The sequence below is a fragment of the Talpa europaea genome (assembly GCF_964194135.1).
Source record: "Talpa europaea genome assembly, chromosome: 6".
Lineage (NCBI taxonomy): Eukaryota > Metazoa > Chordata > Mammalia > Eulipotyphla > Talpidae > Talpa > Talpa europaea.
Genome location: NC_140072.1, coordinates 58,294,279 through 58,321,279, shown reverse-complemented (window position 1 = coordinate 58,321,279; position 27,001 = coordinate 58,294,279). Strand labels below are relative to the sequence as shown.

The 27,001-nt window shown below is 37.6% G+C and overlaps 1 protein-coding gene across 1 annotated transcript in view; it reads left to right on the top strand.

The window, feature by feature from the left end:
- The window catches only part of ANTXR1 (ANTXR cell adhesion molecule 1), a gene marked incomplete at its 3' end in the record, with an annotated part of 210,237 nt that overhangs the window by 63,160 nt on the left and 120,076 nt on the right, over positions 1 to 27,001 (top strand). Inside the window, exons 9-10 of the mRNA XM_084234447.1 lie at positions 12,055 to 12,115; positions 24,184 to 24,282. Coding sequence (XP_084090573.1) covers positions 12,055 to 12,115; positions 24,184 to 24,282 — 160 coding nt within the window. The remainder of the gene's footprint in view (positions 1 to 12,054; positions 12,116 to 24,183; positions 24,283 to 27,001) is intronic.

Sequence of the window (27,001 nt, the reverse complement as noted above, 5' to 3'; positions counted from 1 at the left end):
CAAGTTTTGCTAAGAACTGCAGCAGAGTGAGTTATTTCAGTTCTTTCCTTATTTGTAAAGAAGGATTGATGATAAAATTTGTATCATAGGCTTGCTTAACGACTACAAGAGATAACATTAGTGAAAATGCCTAATATTTTTCCAAGCATATAATAGGTACTCAAGGTACCTCTTTTCCCCATCATATGAGAGGCATTATTTTTGGTTTCACATAATTTTCCCTTGAATATGTATAAAATTACCTGGGAATTTTGTTTGAAATACTCACTTTCAAATCTTATTCCATAAGAATCTATCACAGTCAGTATGGGATAAATCTTAGGAATCTGCATTCTTTAAATCCGCATTTTTTAAAATAAGTTCCTCAGATGTACTTTAAGAACACTGCTGTAATGTGACCTCAAGTTCCCAGAATTGTGAAAAATAGTCCCACCTCACCTTGGGAATTCCTATCTTAAATCTGTACAGATGACAGTCACCTTATTCAAGACATGTCTGTTTGCAAGGAAGAGAAACCCACTCAACCTACCTTAACTAGAAAGTGGAAATTCTTGAAAGGATAAAGAAGTCTTAGTCTTAATTATGGATCCCTAGGTGAGAGACCTCTGCTCTAAATAATTTCTGGGGTCAGTGCAGCATACTTGAAATATAAACAAGAACTGTAATAGCAATATGTAACAATACCCTTGCAAAACATGATTAACAGCAGGATTTGGGGGTGATCATGATTTCTTTGGCAGTTCAGAAGTAGATTATTCTGGCTGGAGGCCTCCTGAGAGTTTGGAGAAGACTGGAATCCCTGAAAGCCCAAGGGATGGTGAAGGTAGCACCAGAGAAGAGGTTACATAGTGTGACATGATAGTCCTAAAGCTGGAAGAGAATAAAGCATAATCCAAGGACAATACTAATATTGCCAATCTGTGTGATGAGAGAGTTTTGGTAAAGAAGCCAGGAAAGTAGAAAGTAAGTTTAGACTTTGGGTTAGAACCACACTGACAAGAGCCTTGAAGGGGGGTTGACTCCAACTTAGTGGATGTAATCATGTGAACATTTTGACCATCTATCAAGTGATATTTAGGAAGAGACTGCGAAGACAGTGTCTGTATATATAAGAGGGAGACTGGGCATATCCAGAAGCAGGAGCCCAATTATGAGGCTACTGCTGAAGTCATGCCTTCAGATGTGGGATTCCAAGCAGGGACAAGTCATATCTGTTCAGAGGTTCTTATGAGCCATGTGCCTAACATCTTATAAGGGTTGATTCTTTTTTTTTTTTTAAAGATTTATTTATTTATTTATACAAGCACTGGGTACAGTCAGAAGCGTGGGAGGGTGAGAGAATTCACCAGAGCCAGAGCAGGGAACAGAACAGGCAGACTGATGAAGAAATACACTGCTGAGGGGAGCAGTGGGCATGGCAGGAGAGGTCTGTGCGCCATGTGGGACCCTCGCCCGGTGGCCAGGGATTGAACCAGCGCTGCAGAGGCTGTGGACAGCCTCGCAGCCCAGCGCTCAACTGCTGCACCACCAGGGGAGGCCCAGGGTTGATTCTTATCCAAATAATTAGAATATTTTTATTTATATAAATTGATATCCATGAATATTTTCATCTTAGCAACTTACCCAAAATCAGCATGAACCCCAGTGCTTGTAAATCTCTCTCTACCCCCAATGGAAATAATTCCAAAGGTTTTTAAGACATTTTAGTGAAATGGAAAAGGAAAAAAAAATAATAATTTGAGACTTGAGTCTCCAGACTTTTAGCTGAATGATAACATTCCTATGAGCTTTTATCTGGGAGTTATGCTAGTGGTTTTGATCCTTCTACTACTTGAAACCCATGTTTATGGCAGTTGTTAATTCGCTTGCTTGGATAGAGAATCAGGGACAAGCACAGCAGGTCTCATCTTTCTCAAGTCAGACAAATAATTATGGCCTAAAATTTGGCTATTTTTAAGAAGCGGGTTCATTTCTCCTTTGGATACTAAAAAGAAAGCTCTCATTTTTCCCCCCCAACTGAAGCATCTATTCCAGCTTGTTCCCATGGATGGGATGTTGTTTTGTGACTGGTTATTTTCTCATAATAAGATAGACTGGGCTTTATGATACAAAATGGGAGTGCAGAGAAAACTTTCAGTAAGCTCAACTAGTTCATTCTCAGTCTATTAAATCCCAAATCAACCCGTAGGAGCTAATGTTTACTCACTCATTAAGAACACACTGAAAACATTTCATATCCATTAACTTACAAGTAAAACAGATAGAGAAGTTGTGCTGACGGAGCTCACAATCAAGTGTGAGGGACACATAAAAATAAATGCACATAATTAAAATTGTGATAAATGGCATAAAAGAAGTAGCTTACTACTGAGTTTAAGAATAAAGGAGTTGATCAAAAAAAACAGGCTTCTTTGGAGAGATTACCTGAAGGGTGAAATGGAGCCATTCATGGTAGAGCAGAGTCCTACATGGTGAATAGCAGAATGAAAGAAGAGCAGTGTTTAAGGTGGATAGTGGCAGAAAATGAAGTGAACAAGCAAGGAGGGACTAAATCATATGGAGTCTAGCAGGACATAGTATTATACTCAAAGACAGAGGAAGCGCTAGTCGGATACAAAGTCTGACAACAGGAACTATCAGCTTGAAATCAAGACTCTCAAGGAATCTAGATCATGGCCACTTTATTCATAACCCTTAAAGACGATGAAAAAATATACACTCAGAATCAGCAGTAATGAGCCCTGTGAAGAAGAAGAAAAGCAACTATGGCTTATTGAACATCTTCTTGGTGCCAACTCCTCTGCTAGGCACTTCCACAACCACTCTGTGAAGAAGGGCTTAATATCCCCGCTTTACAGGTGAGGAAACTGAGGTGCAGGAAGGTTGGATAAATGGCCACAAGTCTGCCACTCATAATGCGAAGTGGAAGATCTGAACCCAGGTCTGGCTGCAGAGATCCTTCTCTTATACGATACTCGGCCATGAGTGCCTGAGGAAATGGAAAATCATCACTGGATTACCAGAAGCTGATCCACGGCAAGGATTCTTCAAGTCCTCAGATTCTCTGCTTCCTTAATCTCATCCCTATATTGTGGCCTTTTCACTGTTCCTCAATCCTCTCCACTTCAAAGAAGATATGTGATTGGTATAATGTATTATTTTTCAAAGGGCTCTCCCTTGTTTTCCACTTAAATCTCTCATCAGTGGGACACAGGGAAAAGGCAGAAAGAAATAAACAACAATAGATCACTTATTTGGGAGCCAAGCATTGTTCCTTTATCCCATCTACAGTATTATCCCCTTTAAAAATCATAACAACTCTGTGAAGGGAATATTCATATTCTCATTTTGTAGATTAAGAAGACACTGAACCTCATATAATTCCTCTAAGAACACACAGTTTAAGGGGGTGGGTAACTGGGTGTTGGAACCCAGTTCCATGACTTCAGAGCCCATGCTTTCTCCCACCTCTATTTCCTTAGGAAAGTAAAAGTAATGAAAACCAGAAGTTATGAGTTCTTATGTACTAGACTCTGTGCAAGTCATTTTACAGAGTCATCTCATCAAATTCTCATGAGCACTTCACATAGTTATTGTTTCCCTTCTACAAAAGTTTATTCTGTAAGACAAAAGGTTAACTAACCTGCCCAAGGTCACACAGCATTGGGGAGTGATGAAGAATAGACTTGGGTCTGTCTCTAATGCTCATGACAAGAAAGGTCACAGTGCTCTACTGAATAACATGAGTATGTTGGGAATCCATTTCTGAGGAGACAATGAGACCGAAAATGTGAAATGATTTGAAGCAAAATGTACACAGTTACAATGGAGGCAAAACAAGACCTGTGTGAGTGCAGAGTTGGGGGCCAGAGCCTGCTCTGTCTTTACTACTAGGTGGAGAGAACCTCTCGAAATCTCGGTTTCTACTCGATGGCTGAAATTCTATCATCATGACAAGCTGACAACTTGACATAGGCTTCCACACTTGCTCAGAACTGTACCCCTGAGTTCAGCATTTCTACTTGCTTTTGTGGAATACAGTTGAAGACTTTAGAAGACCAAACTTGGATAGTTGGAAGATTGTAACCCTTAAGCCAGCTTAACTATAAAGGAAGAAACTATCCCTTTGCCTTCTCTTACTGTGGCTTCTTCGGGGAATTTCCACTGACCACAACTGGTGAATGTAGCACCAGCCCTCAAGTGAAAATTCAAAGCAAAAGTCCAGCAAGGCTCCTGGGTCTTTGTTTGCCTTTTCAAAAGTGCTGCAGGCAGTGAAATGGGAAGCTGCATGAAAGCTGTGTTCCGATAACACTGAAATGGGTCTGCAGCTTTGAATCCCAGCACTGGTAATTATGATGCCAACTCCTCCTCCCAGCTGTCCTCACTTCCTGTCTGAAACCTGGCACACTGTGTATGAGATGGAGGACCCAGTTACCGGCACCAAGCCATTTCTGTTTAGGAGAAGAATAAATATTTAAGCCTGCTTTGGGCTTCCTATTAACTAACTCAAGGGTGAATCAGAGCATAGGGCTTCTGTGTGTTTGATCAACAATAAACAAGTATTGAGCAAGCACAACTATATTTGCAAGGATTTCTTGCAAGTTTTGCATGATATCCCTTTTATCAAGGAAGCTGTAAATTCAGCAAGATTGAGGAATGAACATGTTCCATGGTCTATATGTTTACTTATGGAAACCAGGTCCAGTGCTGATTTCTCCCTTCCACTAATCGTACCAAGGGCCTCGCAAAGCTATGAAGAAAGGTAAAAGCTGTCTCCCAGGCTTTCCCTCCTATCCACTGTGCCAGACCCCACTAGGGAACTGCTAAGCCTTTCCTGCCAATCAAAATCTACACCACAGCCCTCTTGGCCTGGAAAGTACCTGACTTTATTGAGCTGATCCTCCTTCCAGAGCCACAGCAGCAGCCTTTCTCTTAAGTCAGGCCTATTCATGATTGGAGAAAACCCCCTTCTGCTTTGCACTAAATGAATCTTATCTCAAGACCTGTCTCAACCTCCAGGCCCAGTTCCTGTCTTTTCCACAGAGCCTGCTCTGGTCTCTTCTCCACCATGAGATCTGCCTTGAGCTCCAGCTACACAAATATTAGAACTACTTGCTTGACACTTGGGTCTATGTTATGCTATAGGCTGTTCTTCTGGTCACATGCACAATTGTGCAATCACAGAGACTGCCTGTTTGTCATATTTCCCTTGATGTTCCATGCCATGCTGTGCATACTTAAGCATCAAAAAGCAGCCCAGACTACACTGCCTGCACAACCAGTGGACAGTTCTCTGGTTCTATTTCTCGTAAAATTCCCATTGTCCTGCCCCCACCCTGTCTTCTAAGATTGTCTCTCTGAAAGATGGCATTTGGGGCTCCATTCATATTAGCCTGCCTTGATAGGAGACATAAATAGAATCAACTGTGGTTTCTGTAGTGAGCAGGAAATCTTTTTTAAAAAATCATTTGCCTCGGGGAGGGGGTGGGGGCCATTTAAAAAAAATAAAAAGTAAAAATCATTTGCCTTTGCTGTCACTAATCAGAGTTGGTCTGTATAGGCATTTAGGGCCAGATATTTCAAGTAAGCTGTTATTTCTATTTGACTTATTATAAAGTCCAAATGTACTAAAACTTCCCAAAGCTTGCAGAGGCTACAAAGATTGCAGAGGGGCTTTTCTGTTCATCTTCAGGTCGCCTCCCACTTCCCTCCAACTACAACTCCTCCATCCAGGAATGATGAGACCCATCATACAAGTAACAGCAGAATTTAGAGCAAAATCTAATGAAAGGCTGTAGGGTTCACCTCCCAAGGAAGGCCACCGACTTTGCCAACATGCAGCAGCTCACAAGCTCATCTTACTAAATAAACCACGTGTTAGAGTTCACAGCTATCTGAGCTTCTGAAAACAGGAGAGGAAACTAGTTGAGTAGAAAAAAATGAATTTCCTCCATTTCAGAGCTTTGTTTGTTCTGTGCTACCTCATACCAGACTCTCCATGAATGTGAAACAGAGAGAAAGGTAGCATTTATTTAAATGAACTGGACAAAAAGCTTTTGCATGTTTTAAAGATATGCTTTCTTATCTAAAATTCATTAATTCCTTAAAACTATTTCTTGCATGTTAGAGTATCTATTGGATAAATGTATGAGTTTACATAAACCATAGATGAAGCCCAGATAGATGAATGTATAATAGTAAATCTTCTATTTTAAATTCAGATTCTATAGAACTGACATGAATTTAGGATAATATTCATGATTAACAATATATGTGTCTATTGGTTTTAAGTGTGGAGTAGAATTTAGTTAGGAAAAGTGACTATCTTTTTTTAAATCTTATTAGAAATCTTATTAGAGATCTTATTAGAGCTTCAGAATTCATGAGGTCACCATGGCCAGTCCTGAAGGCGTGGATGAGCCAGTTGTATGTCTCAAGCTACCGGGCCTTTCTAAAAACAGTGGTCCTCAGGCTTGTGTATTGTGTTCTCTGCCACTAGCTGCAATAGTGTACGTGGCCCTTCTGTGGCAGCCAGAGCCTAAACCTCAGTCCCTAAACTCAGACCCCTACATTTTTCTCAAGTAAAGTTGTCAAGGCATTTACAGAGCAGGCTAGTCAATATAACATGGGACATGACATGCATCTTATTATTTTAAAAGATAAGTTTATTTTTTTTAATAGGGGTGTTGAAATAGGCCTCCTGGGAATGCAGTCCCCAAAGATGGTGGTTCTAAAGAGAGGGAGGTATTACAAGAGGCAGAACATGACTTGTATTCAAAAGTCCAAAGATTTTATTTATAGGAAGACCAATATATAATATGCTGCACTGCCAGTTTATGAAGCCATGCAAAATTGTGCCATTTATTCAATAAGAGTTATTTCATGTCCACTATATACCAGGTTCAGCATTGTGGATATAGTTGTATGTAAAACAAATCTAGTCAATGCCTTCATACGAGTTCATAGTCTAAGGAAGATGATAGATAATGACCAAACAATCATTATATTCTAATTATAGGTAATAGTAAGCTCCCTGAAAGATGGTAATTTATACTAAAGTGCAAATAGATGCAGCAATTTTCACTGGTTAAATCACCAGGACTTAGGTGATAAAATTTGTATTATATTTAAAGAAGGGCAAAGAGAGTGAAATTAAGGAAAACTGCTCTTTTCTTTTTTGTCAAGATAAACGTAATTGGTCAGTAGGTCATTAACCACCCATGTGCCAGCCTAGTACAAGCCCCGGGCATCTTCAAGCCACATATGTCCTTCATAACAAAACACCAAGGAACATAGTTTGGAAGATTTTCTGAAAGCAAAAGTCCTCTGTATCACGAATGAACAAAAGAGCTGGTCTTTCATTAACAAACCAAAAAATAATCCAATAGGAAATGGCCAAGTAAATAAAGATTGGTTGTTTACTGGGGAAGGAGGCAGACTAGGGAAAAAAAAAAAAAAGTAATGAGCTTATGGTAAGGGAGGAGTTCCTCATAACTGTGTAAATATTCACAATTCTTTAAGGATTCATGAGAAACCACTGCATCAACAGATAACTTTATAAAAAAAAAACGAACCATAGATATTTAGACTCCAAAAACATAAACCCTTCTATACAATCTGAACTGGTCCACAATGAATTTCACGTCAAGTATATACAGTTCTTATGAACTATATATAAGAACCTAGGGAGGTGCATGAAAACAACCATACCAGTAAGGTAGATTTTATGGATCTCAAACATGCTCTCCCATGTATTTTCTTTTTGGAATCTATCCAGAAAGTAGCAGAATAATATTATTAGTCTTTTTCCAGTTTTTTTTTCCCCAGTAAATATGGGTAAGCTCAAGGTCAGTGATGGGCATGTGATAGAAGCAGAGCTGAGCAGAGATCCATACCCAAGAAAAGTAACAGTACTAATAGTAAAAACAAAAGTGATAGTAATTACTAAAGTAATAGAAATAGCTACCATTGTCTGAAGATCAAATATTTATCACATATTCTCCTGAGTGCTTTTCCAGCTAAGGTTGTTCTGGGCAAGTTCCTTAGTGCCTTATTTCCATGAAAGGCTGGTGACTCCAGGATTGTTAAATCACTCTCTGTTGACCAATCACATCTGTTTAGTTCTGTCATAAGACAAGAACCTTGTCAGTTTTCCTTGAGCTCACTCCAATCCAATGTGAATTTTACCACCTAAGTCCATTTGGTTTTACAAGCTGTCTCTCCATTTATGTCTACTACTCATTTTACCATGATATAGCCCATCTACCATCTAGTCAGTGTCTTTCTTATCATTTATAGGAAAAGAAACTAAGATGTAGATGGTTAATAACTTCTCTAAGTTCATATGGCCAGTGAATGATGTTTAATTTTAATATAAATTATTCAGAGCCCAGGTCTATCTTTCTCTGTCTCTAGAGCACAAGATGTTCAGAATAATAGTTCCTTTAGTTGAGGGCTTATCAGATACAGGCCCTGGGGCTATTGGCTCTGCCTTATGATCTCATTTACTCTTCTGTAGTTATTGTCCTTATCCTACTTCTACGATGAGAAAACAGACTAAGGGAAGTTATGAAACTTACCAAGATCACCCTGCTCATGAGTGAATTGACTCAAGCCATTTGATTCCAGGTTTCAAGCTATCAATATTATTTAGTATGTTATACTCATTCCCAAAATTGGGGTATGGAAAAGTTGAAGGATTTGTCAAGGACTGTAGGTCAGGTAAGTGCAGGGCCGGGACAAGGACCCAACTCTTCACATTAAGGCTATACTTATGGCATGTGTTGGTGTTAACCCAGTCTCCATTGCAGGCCTGTTCACAGCTTTGTCTTCATCCCGTGTGAGTCCCTTCTACTCCATGCAGTGTATCTAGACTTCCTCCACGCCACCACTGCCTAGTTGGGGGAGATGTGATCCTCCACCTCCCCACCTCCATCCCGTTTCCAGCCCTTAAGTTGATCTGTTGTTTGCTGCAGTTCAGACAGACTGATTACCATACAGTCTGGGCTTCTCATAACCAAGGGAACCCCCCAAATCTACCCATGACCATTGTAACTTCCTACCTTTTGAAACCAGACATTTCAAACTAATAGAAGCCACAGTCCCAGACAGATTCCTGCCCATCCCCCTCACTGATAAATTTTACTCTATTGGCCACAATACATCCCTTCCAGATGTTTTAAGTTAAGATTGGGAAAGCTGTGTTTTTACTGGATTGAATCACTCTGCTTGGCTGACATATTTTGGCCCTTCATACACTCCTTAGATTTATCTGCTAATTGCAGACACTTTGAAAGAATAGTACAGCATGTGTTTATTATGACAAAAGTTGCTAGTGTGTCTTTGTGGTCAAAGATTCATGGGTGTTTCCTTTACCAAACCCTGGTTAAGTATTGGTTCAAAAACGTTTGTTCAAAGTCAGGAACTCACATGGGTGCAGATTTCATTATCTGTTTTGGTGGAGTTTGTGGAACAGGGACAGGGTAGCTCCAATAGCTCAATTTTTATTCTTGAACTGTTTTGAAATCTTTAGTTGTTGATAATAAAGTGATTTATTGAGGGATGCCAAATGCCTGAGGAATTTTATTTATAACAAAAAATAGCTTCACACTGTTTTAATGCCACTATTTAGTAAGTGTCTCCATATGGGTTAATTTTGTTTCTTCCAATGCGGCCCATTTGAAAACTTGTGCCTGAGGACTTGTTGAAGGAGGTAGCTACTGCTCTCAGTCATGGCAGCCACTGACCGAGGCAGCCCTTGGGTAGGAAGAGCGCAGTGACAGTGAATTGCTTTGAAGAGGATGAATAGCCGTCACAATTCAAGAAGGGTTGGTATCTAGGTTATGAATTGCAGCACACCAATATCCTAGCACGACCCAGTGCTAGGGCATTGTTACATATACAAGAGACCAAAAGGTTTTTCCTAGATCAACCATAGGAAAAAAAGAAGATGGAGACGCCATCAGGGGAACCTGGATATATCCTTGGTGTTTTTGGTCCCAAGTCAGAAAGACATGGAAGGGAACTCAGGTGCTCATTGTTGATACCAGGTCCCCAGAGCCAGGTGGGTGAGCACCACTGACACTAACAGAGATGGCCCAGGACATGAGGAGTTAAGTTTGGTGCCTGTGCCTCCTGTCACAGTTATAATGGGCTCAGGCAATAGGAGGAGCCAAGGTTGCTTCTTTACCTGGGATGGGAGTAGGGGTGGCTGGGTATGCCAGAGGCTGAGAAAATAAGGTGAAAGTTGACAAAAAGAAACAAATGTCTCCTTCAGGAATCTGGTGGAGGAAAACAAATAGAGGAATCAAAGTATGAAAATATGTTAACTTATACACGAGTGGGAAGGAATATTAGGAAAAGCAGCTAGACATCTGAATTGTAAAATTTTGAGAAAATAATCAAAAGAAGTGCTGCCTTTTACAACTTTCAAGTATATATAAATTTCTCTAAAATATATGGTTGTGAGGGAACTTATGTCAATGAATACATTTTAATGTTTTGTCATCTGTGCATCAGACAAAGATTTGCTGAAGCATGTTGTTTATTTCCTTTCCCAATGCTTCTCCATGAGGACTCCCAGATTTCTCTTGGAATGGGTAAATACTGTCTTTTCTGAGAGACTAAATGGCCTACTTTTAATCTACAGAGCAAAAACCTTATATTGTCTTGCCTTCACAATTGCTACTCGAAAGCTTAGAACTAAATTCCTGAGCCACTCCTGACAAGGAAATGACCTCCTCACAGGTTTTTTTCTGTTATTTTCTGACTTTTTACTTCATCTCTGTATTTTCTCTTTAACCCACATCCTCCCCTTTCATAATTTATTTATTTGTCTTGTGATGTCACTTCACTTAAGCTGGAACAAAGACGCATATGTAGCCAAATACATCAATACAAATTAATAGGTGCTTCCTAGTGCTAAGTGTTTTCTTCTTTATGCACCTTAAATTTTATAATTTTACCATTAATTGCTTTTACAAATGCCCTTTTCATAAACAGATGGGTCCCTTCTGCCCTCCAAACCATATCAATTTCCAAATTGAGTAATGCCCAAATAAATATATTATATTCCCTCGGTAAAATCAATTTACTGTCTTATACATTTTCAAATGTTTGAAATTTTAAAAGTGATTATTCAATGAGAGGTGGGATTCATAAATAGTAGCAAAAAGCTTAAAATCCTGCTTTGGCCAGAAACCCTCATTATTAATTCCCTGGGTGGTCATGGGATTCCCCAGGCTCTCCACTGACCCCTATAAGATTCATTTGGGGAGAGAAAACATTCCCACTTAAGTAAGGTTTAGGGGATCCTCCTACAGGGTAAGGCATGAGAAGCCTTCATATCCCTCTCCCCTAACATCTTTCCTTACTTTGCTAACAAAAAAGGACACTGAGTATTCTGAAAATTATCTTCCTGAGGATCTTTTAACTACCTTCATCCTTTTGCCCTTTTCATTATCTTTCTCTTTTATTTCTATTTTTCAAGCTCCTGTTGTTCCAGCTAAGAGCTCTGTGTATTTCTACTTCTTCACCTTTGCTCACACCTTTCTGTGCCTGCAGCCTAATCTTCCCTTACCTCCTACCCAATTGAGTCTTGTCCTCAGTGCCCATCTCTTCCATGAAGTTCTTTCCAGGCTTCCAACCCTTAGCAATCTCCTCATGAACTCCATGGCCCCTGCTCTGTGCCCCTTCACCCTGGCACCTACCACATGTGATTGGCTTTTGTTATATTTTTAAGTGTAAGTCCCAGGTACCCAACTCTATGTTAAACTTCTCCATAGTGAGGACTAGCATATCATAGTATTGATTAAAATCAGCCCCAAAAGAAAAAAAAAAGAATAATTCTTATGACTTTGGGGACACCCAAAATCATCAAGCACAATGCTAGCTCACTGAATGTTTGACATTAATGATATCAGTAAAGATGTTACCCCTCCCACTAAAACACTTTGTCCTTGAATTTTCACATCTTGGAAGCTAAAAGCAAAATGTTACTCCTCTGTTTCAGCAAAATAAAACATGCTTTGACTATTTTATTTCCTCTCCTCCTAGATTTTGAAGAAATCCTGCATTGAAATCCTAGCAGCTGAACCATCCACCATATGTGCAGGAGGTAAACTGAAACTAAATGCTAATTGCACTTATACAGATGACAAAACTTTTTAGTTCAAATCACACATTTATCTCTCATCTGTGGGGAGGAGGGGAGGCAGAACAAGAAGGCAAAGGGGAGAAAGAGGAGGCGAACTCTAAGTTAATTTGCTTCTAGGGAAAAAAGAAAAGGAAGAAGCAACATGTCAGTTGTTTGAAAGTTTGAAAAACTATCCAAATTCTCTCTCTTCACGGCAGCTAATTACAAAGGAAGCACAGAAATACTTTCCCAGAAATAGATTCCCATGTATAACCACCAACACACCACTCTGTACAGACGTGGAGTCTGACCCTTTATCCCCATGGCAGTTCTCATGCAGTGATCATACTCCAACCCTGAAATGTTGACATACTTAATTATATAATTTTGCTTGTCTTTCTCCATAATTAATACATTGACTTTAATCCATTGCTCAATCTACCAGTCCTCACAAAATGGTGGTAGGCAAAACCAGTTGTCCCACTAATGGGACATTATAAGCTTGTCAGTGATGCAGAAAATCTCTACCTATACAAAGAATCAGCCTTCTATTCACAGTATTTTCTCTGACTAATCAAAATTGGGATCTTGATATTATGTTGTATTGTAAGAGACTAAACTAAAACTTCAACCATGCTAGCTTTTGCAATATAGTTCCAAACAGGTTTCTTTTATTCATTTAATAAGTCTTAAGTACCCACTGAATGCCCTGCACTGTGCTACAGTACTGGATATACAAAAAAATATAAAGTCTCTCACCTTAACTCCTTATATTCCAAAAGCCTCCATCTTTCACTGTTGATAGTTCACTGTTAATAACACCTTCCTAGTCTCCTGGATACCAAATGCCAGTTTATCACAGAAAATATGTCATGTAATATTATAAGAGAGCAAGCATTAAGGAAGAACTTTCCAACTTTTTCAAACACTCTACATTTAAATTTTCTATGACATATTTGATTGGTATAAGCAAAGAGATTCCCTGAGGAATTCATTCCAGTTTCTAAGTTATATTTTGGAACAGCTGAAAGATTTCAAGAAATTATATGTATTCAATAGTATATGCCAATAGCTGCTACCTAGTAACACAGATAGTAAAGACAAATGCGGTTGCCACAGGTAACGATCCAGGAGAACCTTGTTAAGAAAAAGAATTGAAAAATCTTACCTATGTAAATTTGACAAAAGGATATGATCACATGAGCCCAGCCCCAGCTGTTGGAAAGGGGTCTGGACAGTAACGAGTTTCAATTTGGGTTCATCAATGTCAGGGTGAATATACCACTATAATTTTTCTAGGTCCTTCATTTGAAAATAATTAGAAAACAGCAGCGTTCCTTATTTATGCAATTATGGGTATTCATGAAGAAAACTCAGACTTGTAGTTTAACAATCTTATTGGATGCTGCAACTTCATAGTGGCTCAGAAAGTTAAAGACAATAAATATAATTTCTGTTAATTTACTAGTTTAATTAATTCCCATTTGTTAGGATTTTTGAGGACAGAAAAAGAATCTTATTTTTCTCCACTTCCCACTGACCAGTAGATTACCTGGCACTTAATAGATAGTCAGTAAATGTTGGCTAAATGTCTTGCTTCATATATTCTTTCAACATTTTAATCATAAAATACTAATACCATACCTTGAAAGTGTCAAAATGAAGCAAAATTAGAAATAAATAACCACAGATTGAACAAGGCTAAAAATAAAAACAAAAATCTGAACTACTAGGACAATACAAAAATATCTTCTTAATTCATTTTCTTAAGTAGAGATACATTACAACACTGTATATGAGATAGGGGACTAGTTTCACACCTCCTCAAGTGTATCTCTCCACACCAGACTCACCACAGGTCATTATTAATAAGCAAAAATCTCCTTTACACACCACTAAGGTGTTCAATAAAACAATTTTTTAAAAGCCCCACATATTCAAACTTAATGAATACAACACAGAATTACCAGGATCTACAAGATCTTGTCCCAGCAAATTCATAGATTATAGCATGTTTCTTAGTAAGTGGGAAAGAAAAACTAATTAAGCAAAAGACAGTTTTTTAGAAAAATGCAAGAAGAAAAGGTAAAAATACATTAACAAATTTAAACAAAATAAATGGAAGAGATTATTTCTTTTGGTCGAACCAATAAAAAAACAAATCTCCCATAAATTCAACCCAAGGAATCTTTCTTTAGATTTTTTTTTAAGTATTTGGCTTATGTGCAGTATTGCATATTTTACAGACAAACTATAGTTTCCATATCACAGTGAGCTATCCATTCTATTTCATTTTTGACAAAAGGAAAAAAATTAATACAAGACACAATGATAGAAGTTCACCTTGGGTTTTGAGAAAGATAAGTTGCCACCTCTCTTAAATTAGGATTATAAAGCTTAAACATAATAATGAGAAGATAAGTTTACTGAGAAGAAAATGAAATTTCCAAAGGATAGCTTGCACCAAAAGTTCTTCCATGGATTTCCTAGATCTACTGCTGATCATTCTCTGTAGGAAGCTCTGGAGCCCCTTTATTTGACCCTGGCTATGCATACCTGTCAGGTAGACCTAGTCTTACCCCCCTCTTTAAGTGACACTGAAGATACAGAGTTTTACATGAAAGTGCTTTGAAAATTATAAACTGTTATACAAAACAAGATGACAGACATTACCAGCAACATCAATTTTTGGCCATTTTTCATTGTTTAATTACTAAGTTTAAAACAATGTGCTAATTATTCAAGCAGTAATTTACTGCATTTGCATTTGTCAGTATACATATATATATATTTATTTATCAGAGGCAAAATTTTTATAATCTGAAAGTTTATTTTTGTTTTATTTTGTCTATGTGTTTGCCTGCTCTATATGCCACATGTGAGTGAAACCATGTGGTGTTTGTCTTTCTCCATATGACTTATTTCACAGAGCATAATACCCTCCAGATTTAGTCATGTTCTTGCAGGATTTCTTTTTTTTTTTTTTTTTTTTTTCATAGCTGGGTAGTGTCCCACTGTGTACATAAATCACAAATTCTTTATCTATTCTTACATTGATAAGCACTTAAGTTGTTTCCATGTCTTAGCTACTGTCACTAATGCTAAAATAAACATGGGGGGTGCATATATTGCTTCAAATTAGTGTTTTTGTATTTTCCAGGTAAATTCCCAGAGGTAAATTTCTATTTTCAATTTTTTGAGAAATCTCCATACTGCTTTCCATAATGACTGCACCAATTTATATTCCCACCAACAGTGTACAAGCATTCCCTTCTTTCTAAGTTCTCTCCAATACTTGTTGTTTCTGGTCTTTGGATAATAGCCATTCTCACAAGAATGTGTGAAGTGAAATATATTTGTTTTGATTGCATTTCCCTGATAATAAGGGGTGATGACTGTCATTTTATATACCTATTTACCATCTGTGTGTCTTCTTTGGAGAAGTGTCTATTCAGATCGTCTGCCCAATTTTTAATCAGGTTGCTTCTGTGAATTGTTGGATTTTATGAGTCCTTTTTATATTTTGGATATTAACCCCTTTTTGGATGCATCATGTGCAAATACATTCTCCCATTCAGTAGGTATCTTAGTTTTGAGCCATTTCTTTCACTGTACAGAAGTTTTATTTTCATGTCTCTAAGGTTAATGTCAAGAGGCCTGTGTTTTCTACTCTATCTTTTATGGTTTCACATTCCAAGTCTTTATTCCATTTTGAATTAGTTTTTGTGTATAGTGTTAGACAGTGGCCATTCTTTTGTATGTGACAGTCTATTTTCCCAGCACCTTTTATTGTAGAGACTTTCCTTTCTCCAGTGTAGGTTCTTGGCTCCTTAACTGTAAATTAGTTGTCAGTATGCATGTGGTTTCATTTCTGATGTCTCAGTTTTGTTCCATTGATCTGCTTGTCTGTTTTATTTCAACTTCATTTTTTTTGTAGTATAGTACAACTATTTACAACTATTTTGTAGTATAGTACAACTATTTTGTAGTATAGTACAATTACAACTATTTTGTAGTATAGTATAGTCTGAAGTCAGAGAGAGTAAGTGCTCCATTTTTCTTCTTTTTTTTCTCAGGATTATTTTTGTTGTTTGGGGTCTTTTGTAATTCAAATAAAATCAGGATTTTCTTGTCCTATTTCTGTGAAGAAAGTCATTGGGATTTTTGGTAGAAAGTGCATTGAGTCTTCATCTTGCTTTAGATAACAATATTTAACAGTGTTAATTCCTCCATTCCACAAGCATGGGCTATCTTTCCATCTCTTTGTGTCTTCTATTATCAATAATGTTTTATAGTTTTCAGTGTGCAGATTTCACTTCTATGCACACTTCAGTGTGCAGATTTCACTTCTATTTTATTCCATGGTATTTAATTCTTTTTGATGAAATTTAAATAGAAATGTTTTCCTGGTTTCTCTTTATGCTAGTTTGCTTTTTGTATATAGAAACACAATAGATTTTTGTATGTTAATTTTGTAGGCTCCCCCTTACTATATTTATGAACTATTTCTAACAGCTTTTTGCTGGAGTGTTTGGGATTTTTTATGTATATTAGCAAACCTTTCCGACTTCCAACACTAAACTGAGTGTGGACAGTCTTGTCTTGAGCAACATCATTTTAATCAGGATTTAAGGTCATCGATGCTGGCAACATCATAACTAGATGAGAAAACATGCAGAAAAAAAAATTAGGGAGAACACTGATAAGGTTCAAAGTACCAGCAAACTGATTAATTAACTTAAAATGTGCTGGACGAGAAAGTCAACAAGGAAATAACTGATTGCTCATATTGCTAAACAATGATAGGCCTGAGCCTTAGACATTTCTGAGAAGAAGATATTAGAATGCACTTTCCCCAAATAACTTTCCTCAGTCCCCTATCCTCACTCTCAGTGAATTACAACATCCCTGCTGTGCAGCCCTGCCTAGGCTTGTCCTGCCTAAGGGGATCTGCTAACAATTGCATTCTCCCAAGACTATGATCTCACCTGGCTTTCACTTAGAACTCAGCAACTGACTCAGTTCTGACAGCAAGCTTGTCTCTGACAGAGGCAGCAAGATGATACACTGGGTGGACAGAAAACTTAGATCCAACACAGATCTTTATATATTGAGTACAAATAACAGGGTAAAATTTAATGGGACAAATTTAACATTTTTGAACTTGGTTTCAAATAGGAAAGTCTAGGAAAATCTGACTGTTACAGTTAATGCAGGAAGGTGGGGGGGGCGGGGCGGGGCAGAACAAGGAGAGCGATGGCTGTCTTTATAGCCAGCAAGAATGCCTCTGACAAAAAAAAAATAGACTGATACAACCTTAGTGTGCATCAATAGCCATTGAATGTCCACAGCAAGAGAGCTGATTCCACATTCAGACTGTGGTTCCAAGTCCCACATTTTAAGAAAGCCTTTGACACAGGCATGTTTTTAGGAGAAAAGGCAATGAATCTGGAAACCACATTCGTAATTCATTCACTGAGTCAATATTTCTCTCTCGATATCTGTCTTTCCATTTCTTCTTTGGTGTTTTCTTCCCTTTTGCCTTCCTTCTTTCCTTTCTTCCTGCATGAAGCACAACAGCAGAGACCTGCTCAGAGAGCAGTGGGAGCACTTATGAGATGCTTCTGGAATGAGGAAAGACTGAAGTAACCACAGAGATTTAGACAAAGAAATGAGACACTCATAGGAGCATCTTTAAATGTTTGGAGAATTCCCATGTAGAAAAGAATTATTAGGCTTATTATGTATAACTTCAGGATACCACCATGGAGAGATTAGAGAGGAATCCAGAAATGCAGATTTTGGTTTAACACATGCAACTTTTACAACTAGAGTTTTCCAACAGTGAAGTGGATGGCCTTAGATCTCCACCCCAGGAATTACATGAGCAGCGGCAAAATGGCCATCTGTAACTAAACACTATCCAGAGAAATCCTTGAGGTTTCCTTCCTTAAATTTCTAAAGACTTGATTCTATTTTCACTAAGGTATTAGTGGCTGATTATTTTTATTGGCTGAAGAAATAAGTACAACCTGGAACTATTTTACATTTTAACAGGAAATCTTAATGGGGGGAGAGCAAGAAGAATACCTAATCTGCTTTGATCAAAAAGAATTTGATTCAATGTCTTTGGTAAAACTAGTTGGGGAGAGAGCCTTCTCCTCCATTGCCAGAAGCTATAAACTAGCAGCCTACAAACCTTTTCTGGTCTGTGTATATGTTCTTTTAGAGCCACACTCCATTAAAATTTTTTATTACTAACATTTAAAATTCTGATTTCACCTAAAATTTCATATTTTCACTTTCTCTTAAAAAATCAGATATAGCAACACTGGCCTGTATTTATTAAGATATTGGAGATTGACTATCTCCTCTTTAAAAGAAGCATCTGTTCTTTCCAGTTTACCATACTTTCCACCTCTCCCTATTATCACCCAAATACCCAAACCAAACATATATATGGTTGCCATTTAGTGCAGTACTTATGTTACTGTGTTTATTCCTATTCTTTATCATTCTGAGCACAGAGCCTTTATAGAACCCTTGACATTCTCTGTATTTCAATAATTCTGTGTCCATTCCAATATAGAGTCTTTTTACGAAGTCCCTAGCTAAATATTTTTCTAAATTATCCTCTATGTAATTAGAATTGTCCTGTTAATTGGTTGGCTCTGCATAACTTAGACTCCTCTCTAGGAAATGCACCCTTTTGCCTAGGCACAATTTTTCTCTATTCCCAACCAGTTAGCCTTAAACTTGAGCAGCTCACAGTGTGCTATGTAAGTAAGTACACCAGAAGGAACTAATTGGGGTTAAGTGTGCAACCTGCCAACTGCTCTATGTTTGAAGTTTTTATACTCCAGAAATAGAAGGTTATAATTAGCTCTTCACATTGTCATTTCAGAAGCAATTGTTTTGTTCCTACTGTGTTGTTTCCCACTGTTTATAATAAAATTGAGTGTTTTTTTTTCTACCTACATAAAAAAGGTAATCTTAGGCTTCGTGTTTACCATTTGGGAATTAGATGCTTAAAACAGACACATTTATACAACATCCAATAGTGGTTTCATATCTTTCACAGTTGTTTTTCAAATCTTAGGACTGGCCCTTAGGTTCCTCTTCTAAATGGTTTGTTTAATTTCCACTCCATCTTTTTTTTTTCACTTAAAGCTCTATCTGTATGGAGGGGGAACTCTCATACACTGTTTATGGGAATATAAAATGGCACCATCATTTTGGAAGATAGTTCTAACAGTCTTTAAGAATTACAGTCACACCCACCATGTGACTTGGCAGTTCTACTCCTAGATACTTGCCCAAGAAAAAGGAAATATCTGCCCAAAGATTTGCATACAAATGTTCAGTAGCTCTGTTTTTCATAGTCAAACTGGGAACACCTCTTATGTTCATCAGCTGGTGACTAGATAAACAAGTTGTGATTTATCCATATAATAAATAATACTCAGCAATAAACAGGAATAGACTATGCATAAATCTAAAAATAATTATGGATGAGTTTTAAAATAATTTTGCTAAGTAAAAGAAGTCAAACAAAAAATTTACTGTATGATTATATCTACATAAAATTCTAGAAAATGCAAACTAATCTACAATAACAAAGAAACATTCAGTAGTTATAAGGGAGTAGTCGTTGGGAGGGGCAGAAGGACAAGATTACAAAGAGGCAAGTGGAAACTTTTAAAGATAATGGATGTGTCCACTATCTTTATTGTGGTATTATCCTATCATTGTATATATGTCAAAACTTAATCAAGTTATGCGTTTAATATGCCAGTTATTATTTGTTAAGTATACCTTGCTAAAGCTATTATATATAAATAATTATAAAAATTTAAAGTTCTAGAATAATTTAAGCATCAGAAAGCACTTAATATACTTTAACCTCTAGTTTATATTTTAGACATTACATGTTACATTAAGCATCTAATAAGAGATCAAATTCAAATGGAGTCATAAGATGAATTATCACCAACAATAATTTTAAAGAGTACAGCTAAGTGGCTTCAAATTTACTCACAAAGTTGTTCAACCACAACCACTATATAATTACAGAATATTTTCATCATCCCCCCGCAAAAAAAAAAAAAAAAAACATTAAGCAATCATTCACCATTGGCTCCTCCTTTCAGCCTTCACAAACACCAATCTATTTCCGTCTCTATGAATTTGCTAATATGCGCTTTCCATACAATATGTAGCCTTTCACATCTGATTTCTTTCACTTAGCATGATATTTTTCAATATTCATCCATGTCATAACATGTGTCAGAACTTGATTGCTTTTTAGGGGTGAATAATATTCCACTACATGAATCCATACTCAACAGTTGATTGGTATTTGGATTGTTTCCACCTTTTCACTATTATGTATAATGATACTGTGAACCCACATATACAAACTTTTGTGTAGACATACATTTTCAATTGGAGTGGAACATCTGTGTCATAAGGTAATGCTATGACTTTTTGTTTAACTTTTTGAAGAACTGACAAACTATTGTAGCTTACAAAGTAGCTATACCATTTTACATCCTACCAGCAATGTGTGATGGTTCTAGTTTCTTCACTAACATGGTAATTGTCAATCTCTTTCATTTTAGCTATTCTCATGAGTGTGGAATGATATCTCATGCTTTTGTTTTCCATTTCCCTTATGGCAGATGATGCTGAGCATCTTTTATTCATAAACCTTACTAAGCCTCAGAAAATAAGCTAGATTAGACCTCACTGAAACCTGAATAAATGACTACCTTGTCCTTCCCCTTTATTCACTTTCTATACCAAAAGAAGTCATTTATTTATTCATTCAATGAGCTTACACTGAGACACCTCAGCCCTGAGTTAAGCATCAAAGATTCTGATGAAATAGAAATGATGGCCTCTACCATCAAGAAGCTTAAATTATAATTGAGAATGAATGACAGAATAATAATGAACATTGATCTTAAAGATATCTCAAAGAATATGTATCTTAAAAGATTAGATCAAAGGTGACTGTAAAGTAGAAATTCCTCCCTAAATTCCCCTGAGGTGCTTCTTGTAGGAGCTGTAATCCAGCATGAAAATTGCCTAAGAATACTTAGCTGTACATTTTTTAGCAGTTCAGGGCCTTGGAGATAAATGGAGTTAAATCAGTAAGTCCTGGTTCTGGTGTGTCCTGGTTCTCAGTTGCCCATGGATTCATTTGACAGGGTGATGTTACATAACATCTATGTACTAAGAGCTGACATTCCAGATGGGCTGCTGGGTCAGATGTTTGGACTCTTCTGGAAACCAAATGTGCTCACTAACATGGAAACTACGAGGCAGGGTGGCAGCTGGCCTCTGCTCTAGTGTGCTTCACACAGCATCATTTCCTCCATCTCTGCCCCAGGCCTCTGGGGGTTAAATTGTTTGGTTTCCACATCATGGAATCCTGCTGTCTTTCTTCCTAAACACCCTGAGGTCGGGCCAAGCAGACAAACGGGCAGCCTCTTTTATAGAGGACTCAGCAGCTGAAGTGGTAATGCTAGAACATGGTGTTAGAGAAGAGAGCTTGGCATGCAGCCTGTGTTTCCAGAGTCTTCTCTTCTCCGATCTTTGAGAATGCAAGGAAAGTAGTCAAAGCAATCAGGAGGTAGAAACCATTTTTAATCAGTGATAGTATCCAACAGCAGATTTCTGTATGTCTGTCACTAAAACTGGAAACAGAAATAGGTTTTTAATAGTCTTAATTGAGTACATATGATACAATAGATTCTTCCACAGTGCTTGACATTTAATAAAATGCTTGTTGAACCAACTGTGTGATCAGTCACATGCCACACAGACATCTAAAGAAAACTATTGAGTCTATCTCTAAACTTATCAATCATGTATATGCAGCACATGTTTATGTAAATACTCAATATTCATAGGATTTATGGTCTTTAAAAAAAAAGCACTTGCCCATGACGATAATTAAAGTAGCTCAAAACAAAGGCAGTATAGTGCCAGTTTTGTTGCTTACTAATTACATGACCTGATCAAGTCATTGAAAATGTCAAAAATCTCAATTTCCTTATTGTTAAGATTCTTTAGACTTCTAAAAAAAAAATCTGTCCTAACTTGTACTCTTTGTGCAGTGCCTCTGGGTTCTTTTACATAAGTTTCATTTTCTTGCTCCCCATCTAGGCCAAATCTACTTTTCTGCAAAATGGGTAGACTTGCCTGAAATAAAAATAAAATAGGCCTTAAAAAAGACACATCAATCTCTGATTTGTCAGTGGTCACAAGATAATAAGTATCTATGTCAGCATAATAGTATTAAGCATAGCAGCAGAGTTTTAGGGGCATGGCATCTGATGCCTGACAGACCTGGTTCCAGTTCTGATTCTTACTGCTAGCCTGTGATCTCAGACAAGTGACTGAACCTTATGAAGATCATTTTTCTCATTTGTATCTCCCTGGGCTGTGGTGATGTTTAAAAGACATCAAACACATACAACAGTTGGCACAGGGTTTGGCACACAAGGGAGCAATTTAACATGTTATTATTAGCCTGGCAAACACCATCGCTAAATTAGTTTCCTGGGAATGAAGGTGAGATACACTTATGATATTTATTAAAGTTTGGAAGAGTACCTCCTGCTAGTCCTCTAATTCCAATCTGCCTCCAAGAAAAATCTCCATTTTAAAAGCAATTTAGAGCTTAAGATCCACTTTCACAAATAGTGTCTTTTTCCTGTGACTTCTCTTCTTACTCCTTTGCTCTCACATTTTTCCTCCACAGCATTATCCCAAGCCCCAATTTTTATACACAAAAAGACAAAACCACAACGAAGTAGAATGTTGCCTATTTGTTACCATCAAACTTAAGTAACTATTCCTGAATAGCTGGCCAAATAATTAGTTGGTTTTCTCCTTGGTAAATCATCATTATTTTTACTTTATATGGAATTTCTTGGCACCTTTTAATTCAACATGCTTTACGCCAATGTGAAACTAATGTGCAGGGCTAAAGAGCCCAAAATATAGTATCTCCTCCATTCAGAGAGAAATGAGTACTAATTGTACTACAGGGTCAACCTAGTCCAAACAGGAAACGCTTGAGAACCAGTCTCAAAGAGCAAGAAATTGACTTATCACTACACACAATGATTTTTTTTAAGATTTATTTATTTATTTATACAAGCACTGGGTATAGTCAGAAGTGCGGGAGGGTGAGAGAATTCCACCAGAGCCAGAGGGGAGAGCAGAGCAGGCAGACTGATGAAGTACACTGCTGAGGGGAGCAGCGGGCAGCAGGAGAGGTCTGCACGCCATGTGGGACCCTCACCCAGTGGCTGGGGATCAAACCGGCGCTGCAGAGGCTGAGGGCAGCTTCGCAGCCCAGCGCTCAACTGCTGCGCCACCAGAGAGGCCCAAACACACAATTATTTCACCTAACACTAGTATGGCTGCCCTGTGCCCGGCAGGAGCAGACAAGGGAAGGCCACTACTTACTAGTTCCTGGCCTAAAGGAATGTCTTTCTAGTTGTGGCAAAAAAAGATGCAAGAATGACACCAGACAGCACAAAATCACATACTGCTTTGTTCAAGAAAGACCAAATGCCATAAGGTGGTAGTTTTCCAAAACTTACAGCACCTTGAATTCTAGAGAAATCCTTTCAGGGAAGTCCAGTATGTAAAAGAGATACAAAAAGAGTTGAGTCAATGGAACAAGGGAGAACCCCTGTGACCGCCTGATTGTGATCATTAGTTTTAAAAACTGCCAGGACTTGAATGTCAGAGAGTGGGGAGAAAGACATTCCAGGAGGAACAGCAAGAACAAAGGTGGGAAATCAAAGTAGGAACTCCTATACCTTTTTTACAGTCATCTAGTAAGAAAGAGGGGGTGAGTCCATGGTGAAAGCCACCACATAGTTGCTTTTGATTTCCAACCTGAACTAATTTTTTATTATTTTAAGCCTGACAAAATAGTTAACAGATACCCTAAATTGGGATAGATGAGACATTTCAAGCTAATGGTCTGCAGTCAATTAATGGCTTATCATTATGCTTCATTTCAGAATCATTTCAAGTAGTCGTGAGAGGAAATGGCTTCCGACATGCCCGAAATGTGGACAGGGTCCTCTGCAGCTTCAAGATCAATGACTCAGTCACACTCAGTAAGTTCTGGCAGAGTCCAGGGGTTTCTTCATCCTGCTTCAGGGAAGGGAAGTCCTAGTCCCATCAGTTAGCACATCCATACACAGCGCATTATACAGAGAGGTTCTTCCCTGCTGGAGCATGGCTACCCACCATGGCTCCCTTGCTTCCATCAGGAAAGCCAGCAGGGGACTTGCTCCATAGCCCACCAGCTTGTCTGCTAAGTCACTCCTCTCAGGTGCAATGTTAGCACTGGTTGGTTAGGGCACTGATGTCCTTAACAAGGTATTAGGAACTGTCAAGTGTAAGTGAAAGATAGATGGCCTGAGTTTATGAATTCTGAATAAACCAAAACCCGTACTGTTAGGCTTGCATGTATAAATTCTGGAATTTTTTTTAATCTAGATGACTCTTGCTTGGAATAGCCAAGAAAGTCTTACCATGGTGAATACTGACATGAAATAGAGGGACATGGAACTAATACAAATTCATGCAAAAAAAAATGAATTTCATTATATTGGCACTTTCACAAGACATTTGGAGCTGGCAAAACTCTTGATTTAAAGACATATGTGATTCCCTTAGCTGTCTAGGTGACATGGGGAGGACTAGTTATGTAAGGACAGATGGCCAGAAGCACTGAGTCATAGTTATATCTGGCATTCATCACATAGATAAGGATTGATTCAGTATCTGCAGTGATAAACAGTAATAATATACTGTGTTTTCTATAATGCCATGTTTTTTTAAATGCTTTCCTTTTTTTTGGGGGGTGCACAGTTGCCCTGGGAGAAACAAAGGGCAAGAAGGATAACTAACCACTCACACTCACACTAGCTCAGTACCCACTTCTGAAGTGGGAATTGTTCTGTATTTAAAAAGGAAGAATTGAGGCATATTTCTTTTTTTTCTTCCTTAATATCTTAAAATCCATTTGAATATTTCAACACACATACAATGGCTTCCTGACAAACATCTGGAATTCCTGGCCTTGGAATAATTCCAAACATTCACAACATTGAATTACTTTTAATACTTGAAAATGCTCTCATGCATCCAGAGAGTGTGTGCTATTTGAAAACATTTTATTGAAATAATAAATCTATTGAAATATCTCTGATATTCACACAGTAGTCACTTTATAGAGTACCTCCTTTCCCTCCACCCCTTTAATGTGACATTACCTGAGTCTACCTTCCCTCTCTCTAAGCAAAATTTCAAGTCTAAGATCAGAAAATTCTGAGAGTTAAACTTGAAGTCATCCACACCTTTCAAAGAAGACTTCCCAGACAAGGGCGTCTTCAGACCCAACCCCTGTCTGAAGATGAATGGGGTGCATGGGGTGTGCCATTGCCTGGATGATTACAGACATGGTGTATTCAGAGAAAATGAAATTCAAGTTGATTATGGATTTTTAAGGTGGCATTTTGAAGACTTATTTTCCAATTTCTCCATGAAATTTTATTTCTTGGGAAACCAGCCCATTCTTCTTCTTCCCTTCCTGTCCTAATATTTACTTGCAGACACCTGACAGTCTCTCAAGCTCATTCGTATTCACATAGAAATAAAGACTTCTAGGGTAGGGATTTGGCTTAAGCCACAAATGAAATTGTGCTTCCAGCACCACATTGACAGTTTGGAAAGAGGAAGGCAGTGATTCAACAACATGATATTTTGCATGTAGCACTCCTAAATGCAAGCATATGGCTGTTAAAAATATTCTAAAGGGAAAATAATGGAATTTGAAGAAAACATTTCTTCAAATGTTCACCTGTTCATGCCAGTTCACCTGTTCATGCCATTCACTAAATGGCGGTCAGAAAAGATAAATTTTAAAATGCAACATATTAAAACCTATATATTTTCTGTCAACCCTGTGAATATAACAGTCTCTCTTGAACCATCCCTACAAAATAAGATAAATTTAAATTCCTTAACTTTTCCCATTATTCTTTCTCTCCTGTACATCCCAAGTTTTAACTGCTTTTGTTCTTATTATGTATATTTCCTCTTTCAAGTTTTTCCTAAATACTACTTTACATTCTATAACAAAAAAAGAGGCGATAAATGCTGTAATAAAAAGTAGCTAATAATGATGCTAAGACTGTTGTGGCTCTAGCTAGTTCAAACATAATACAGGCCCCAGAGTCTTCAACAAATATTACAGCAGCAGATTATATGAAGCGAAAGTTGTTAAATGCCAAAGAGCAAACTGAAAAACTATCTTTATTGTGGGAGATATTAACATGACTTTCTAAGCCTTTGAATGAATTATACAAAATTATTAAAGATATAGAGCAAACATTTATTTTTATATATATTATATATATATCTTGAGTGGCTATGAATATTCACACATATTGTACTAAGATACAAGTAAAATGCCAACATATTAATGCCAAAAAGTACAAATTGTTTAAATATATTCTTAGATGTTACATGTAGTCAGAAATTAAAAGCATAGGTTACCAGCCACTTCTCTTCTACCTTCTTTGCCTTTGCTTAAAAATAAATGAATAAAGTAACCAGTTAAAGATCTGAATTTCTGGGCTTATGGTCAATATGACAGATCCAACAATTCTGTATAAAACAAGAGTTTGAAAATTGTAATGTGTGGTCTTGCTCAGAGGAAAGAGTAGGAAATCCCCAGATACAGGAAACAAAAAAAGAAATGCAAAATCTAATCAGGAAACAGAACTGAGGAGGCATCAGGCCTAGGATCTGCCATTTGCAAATGTG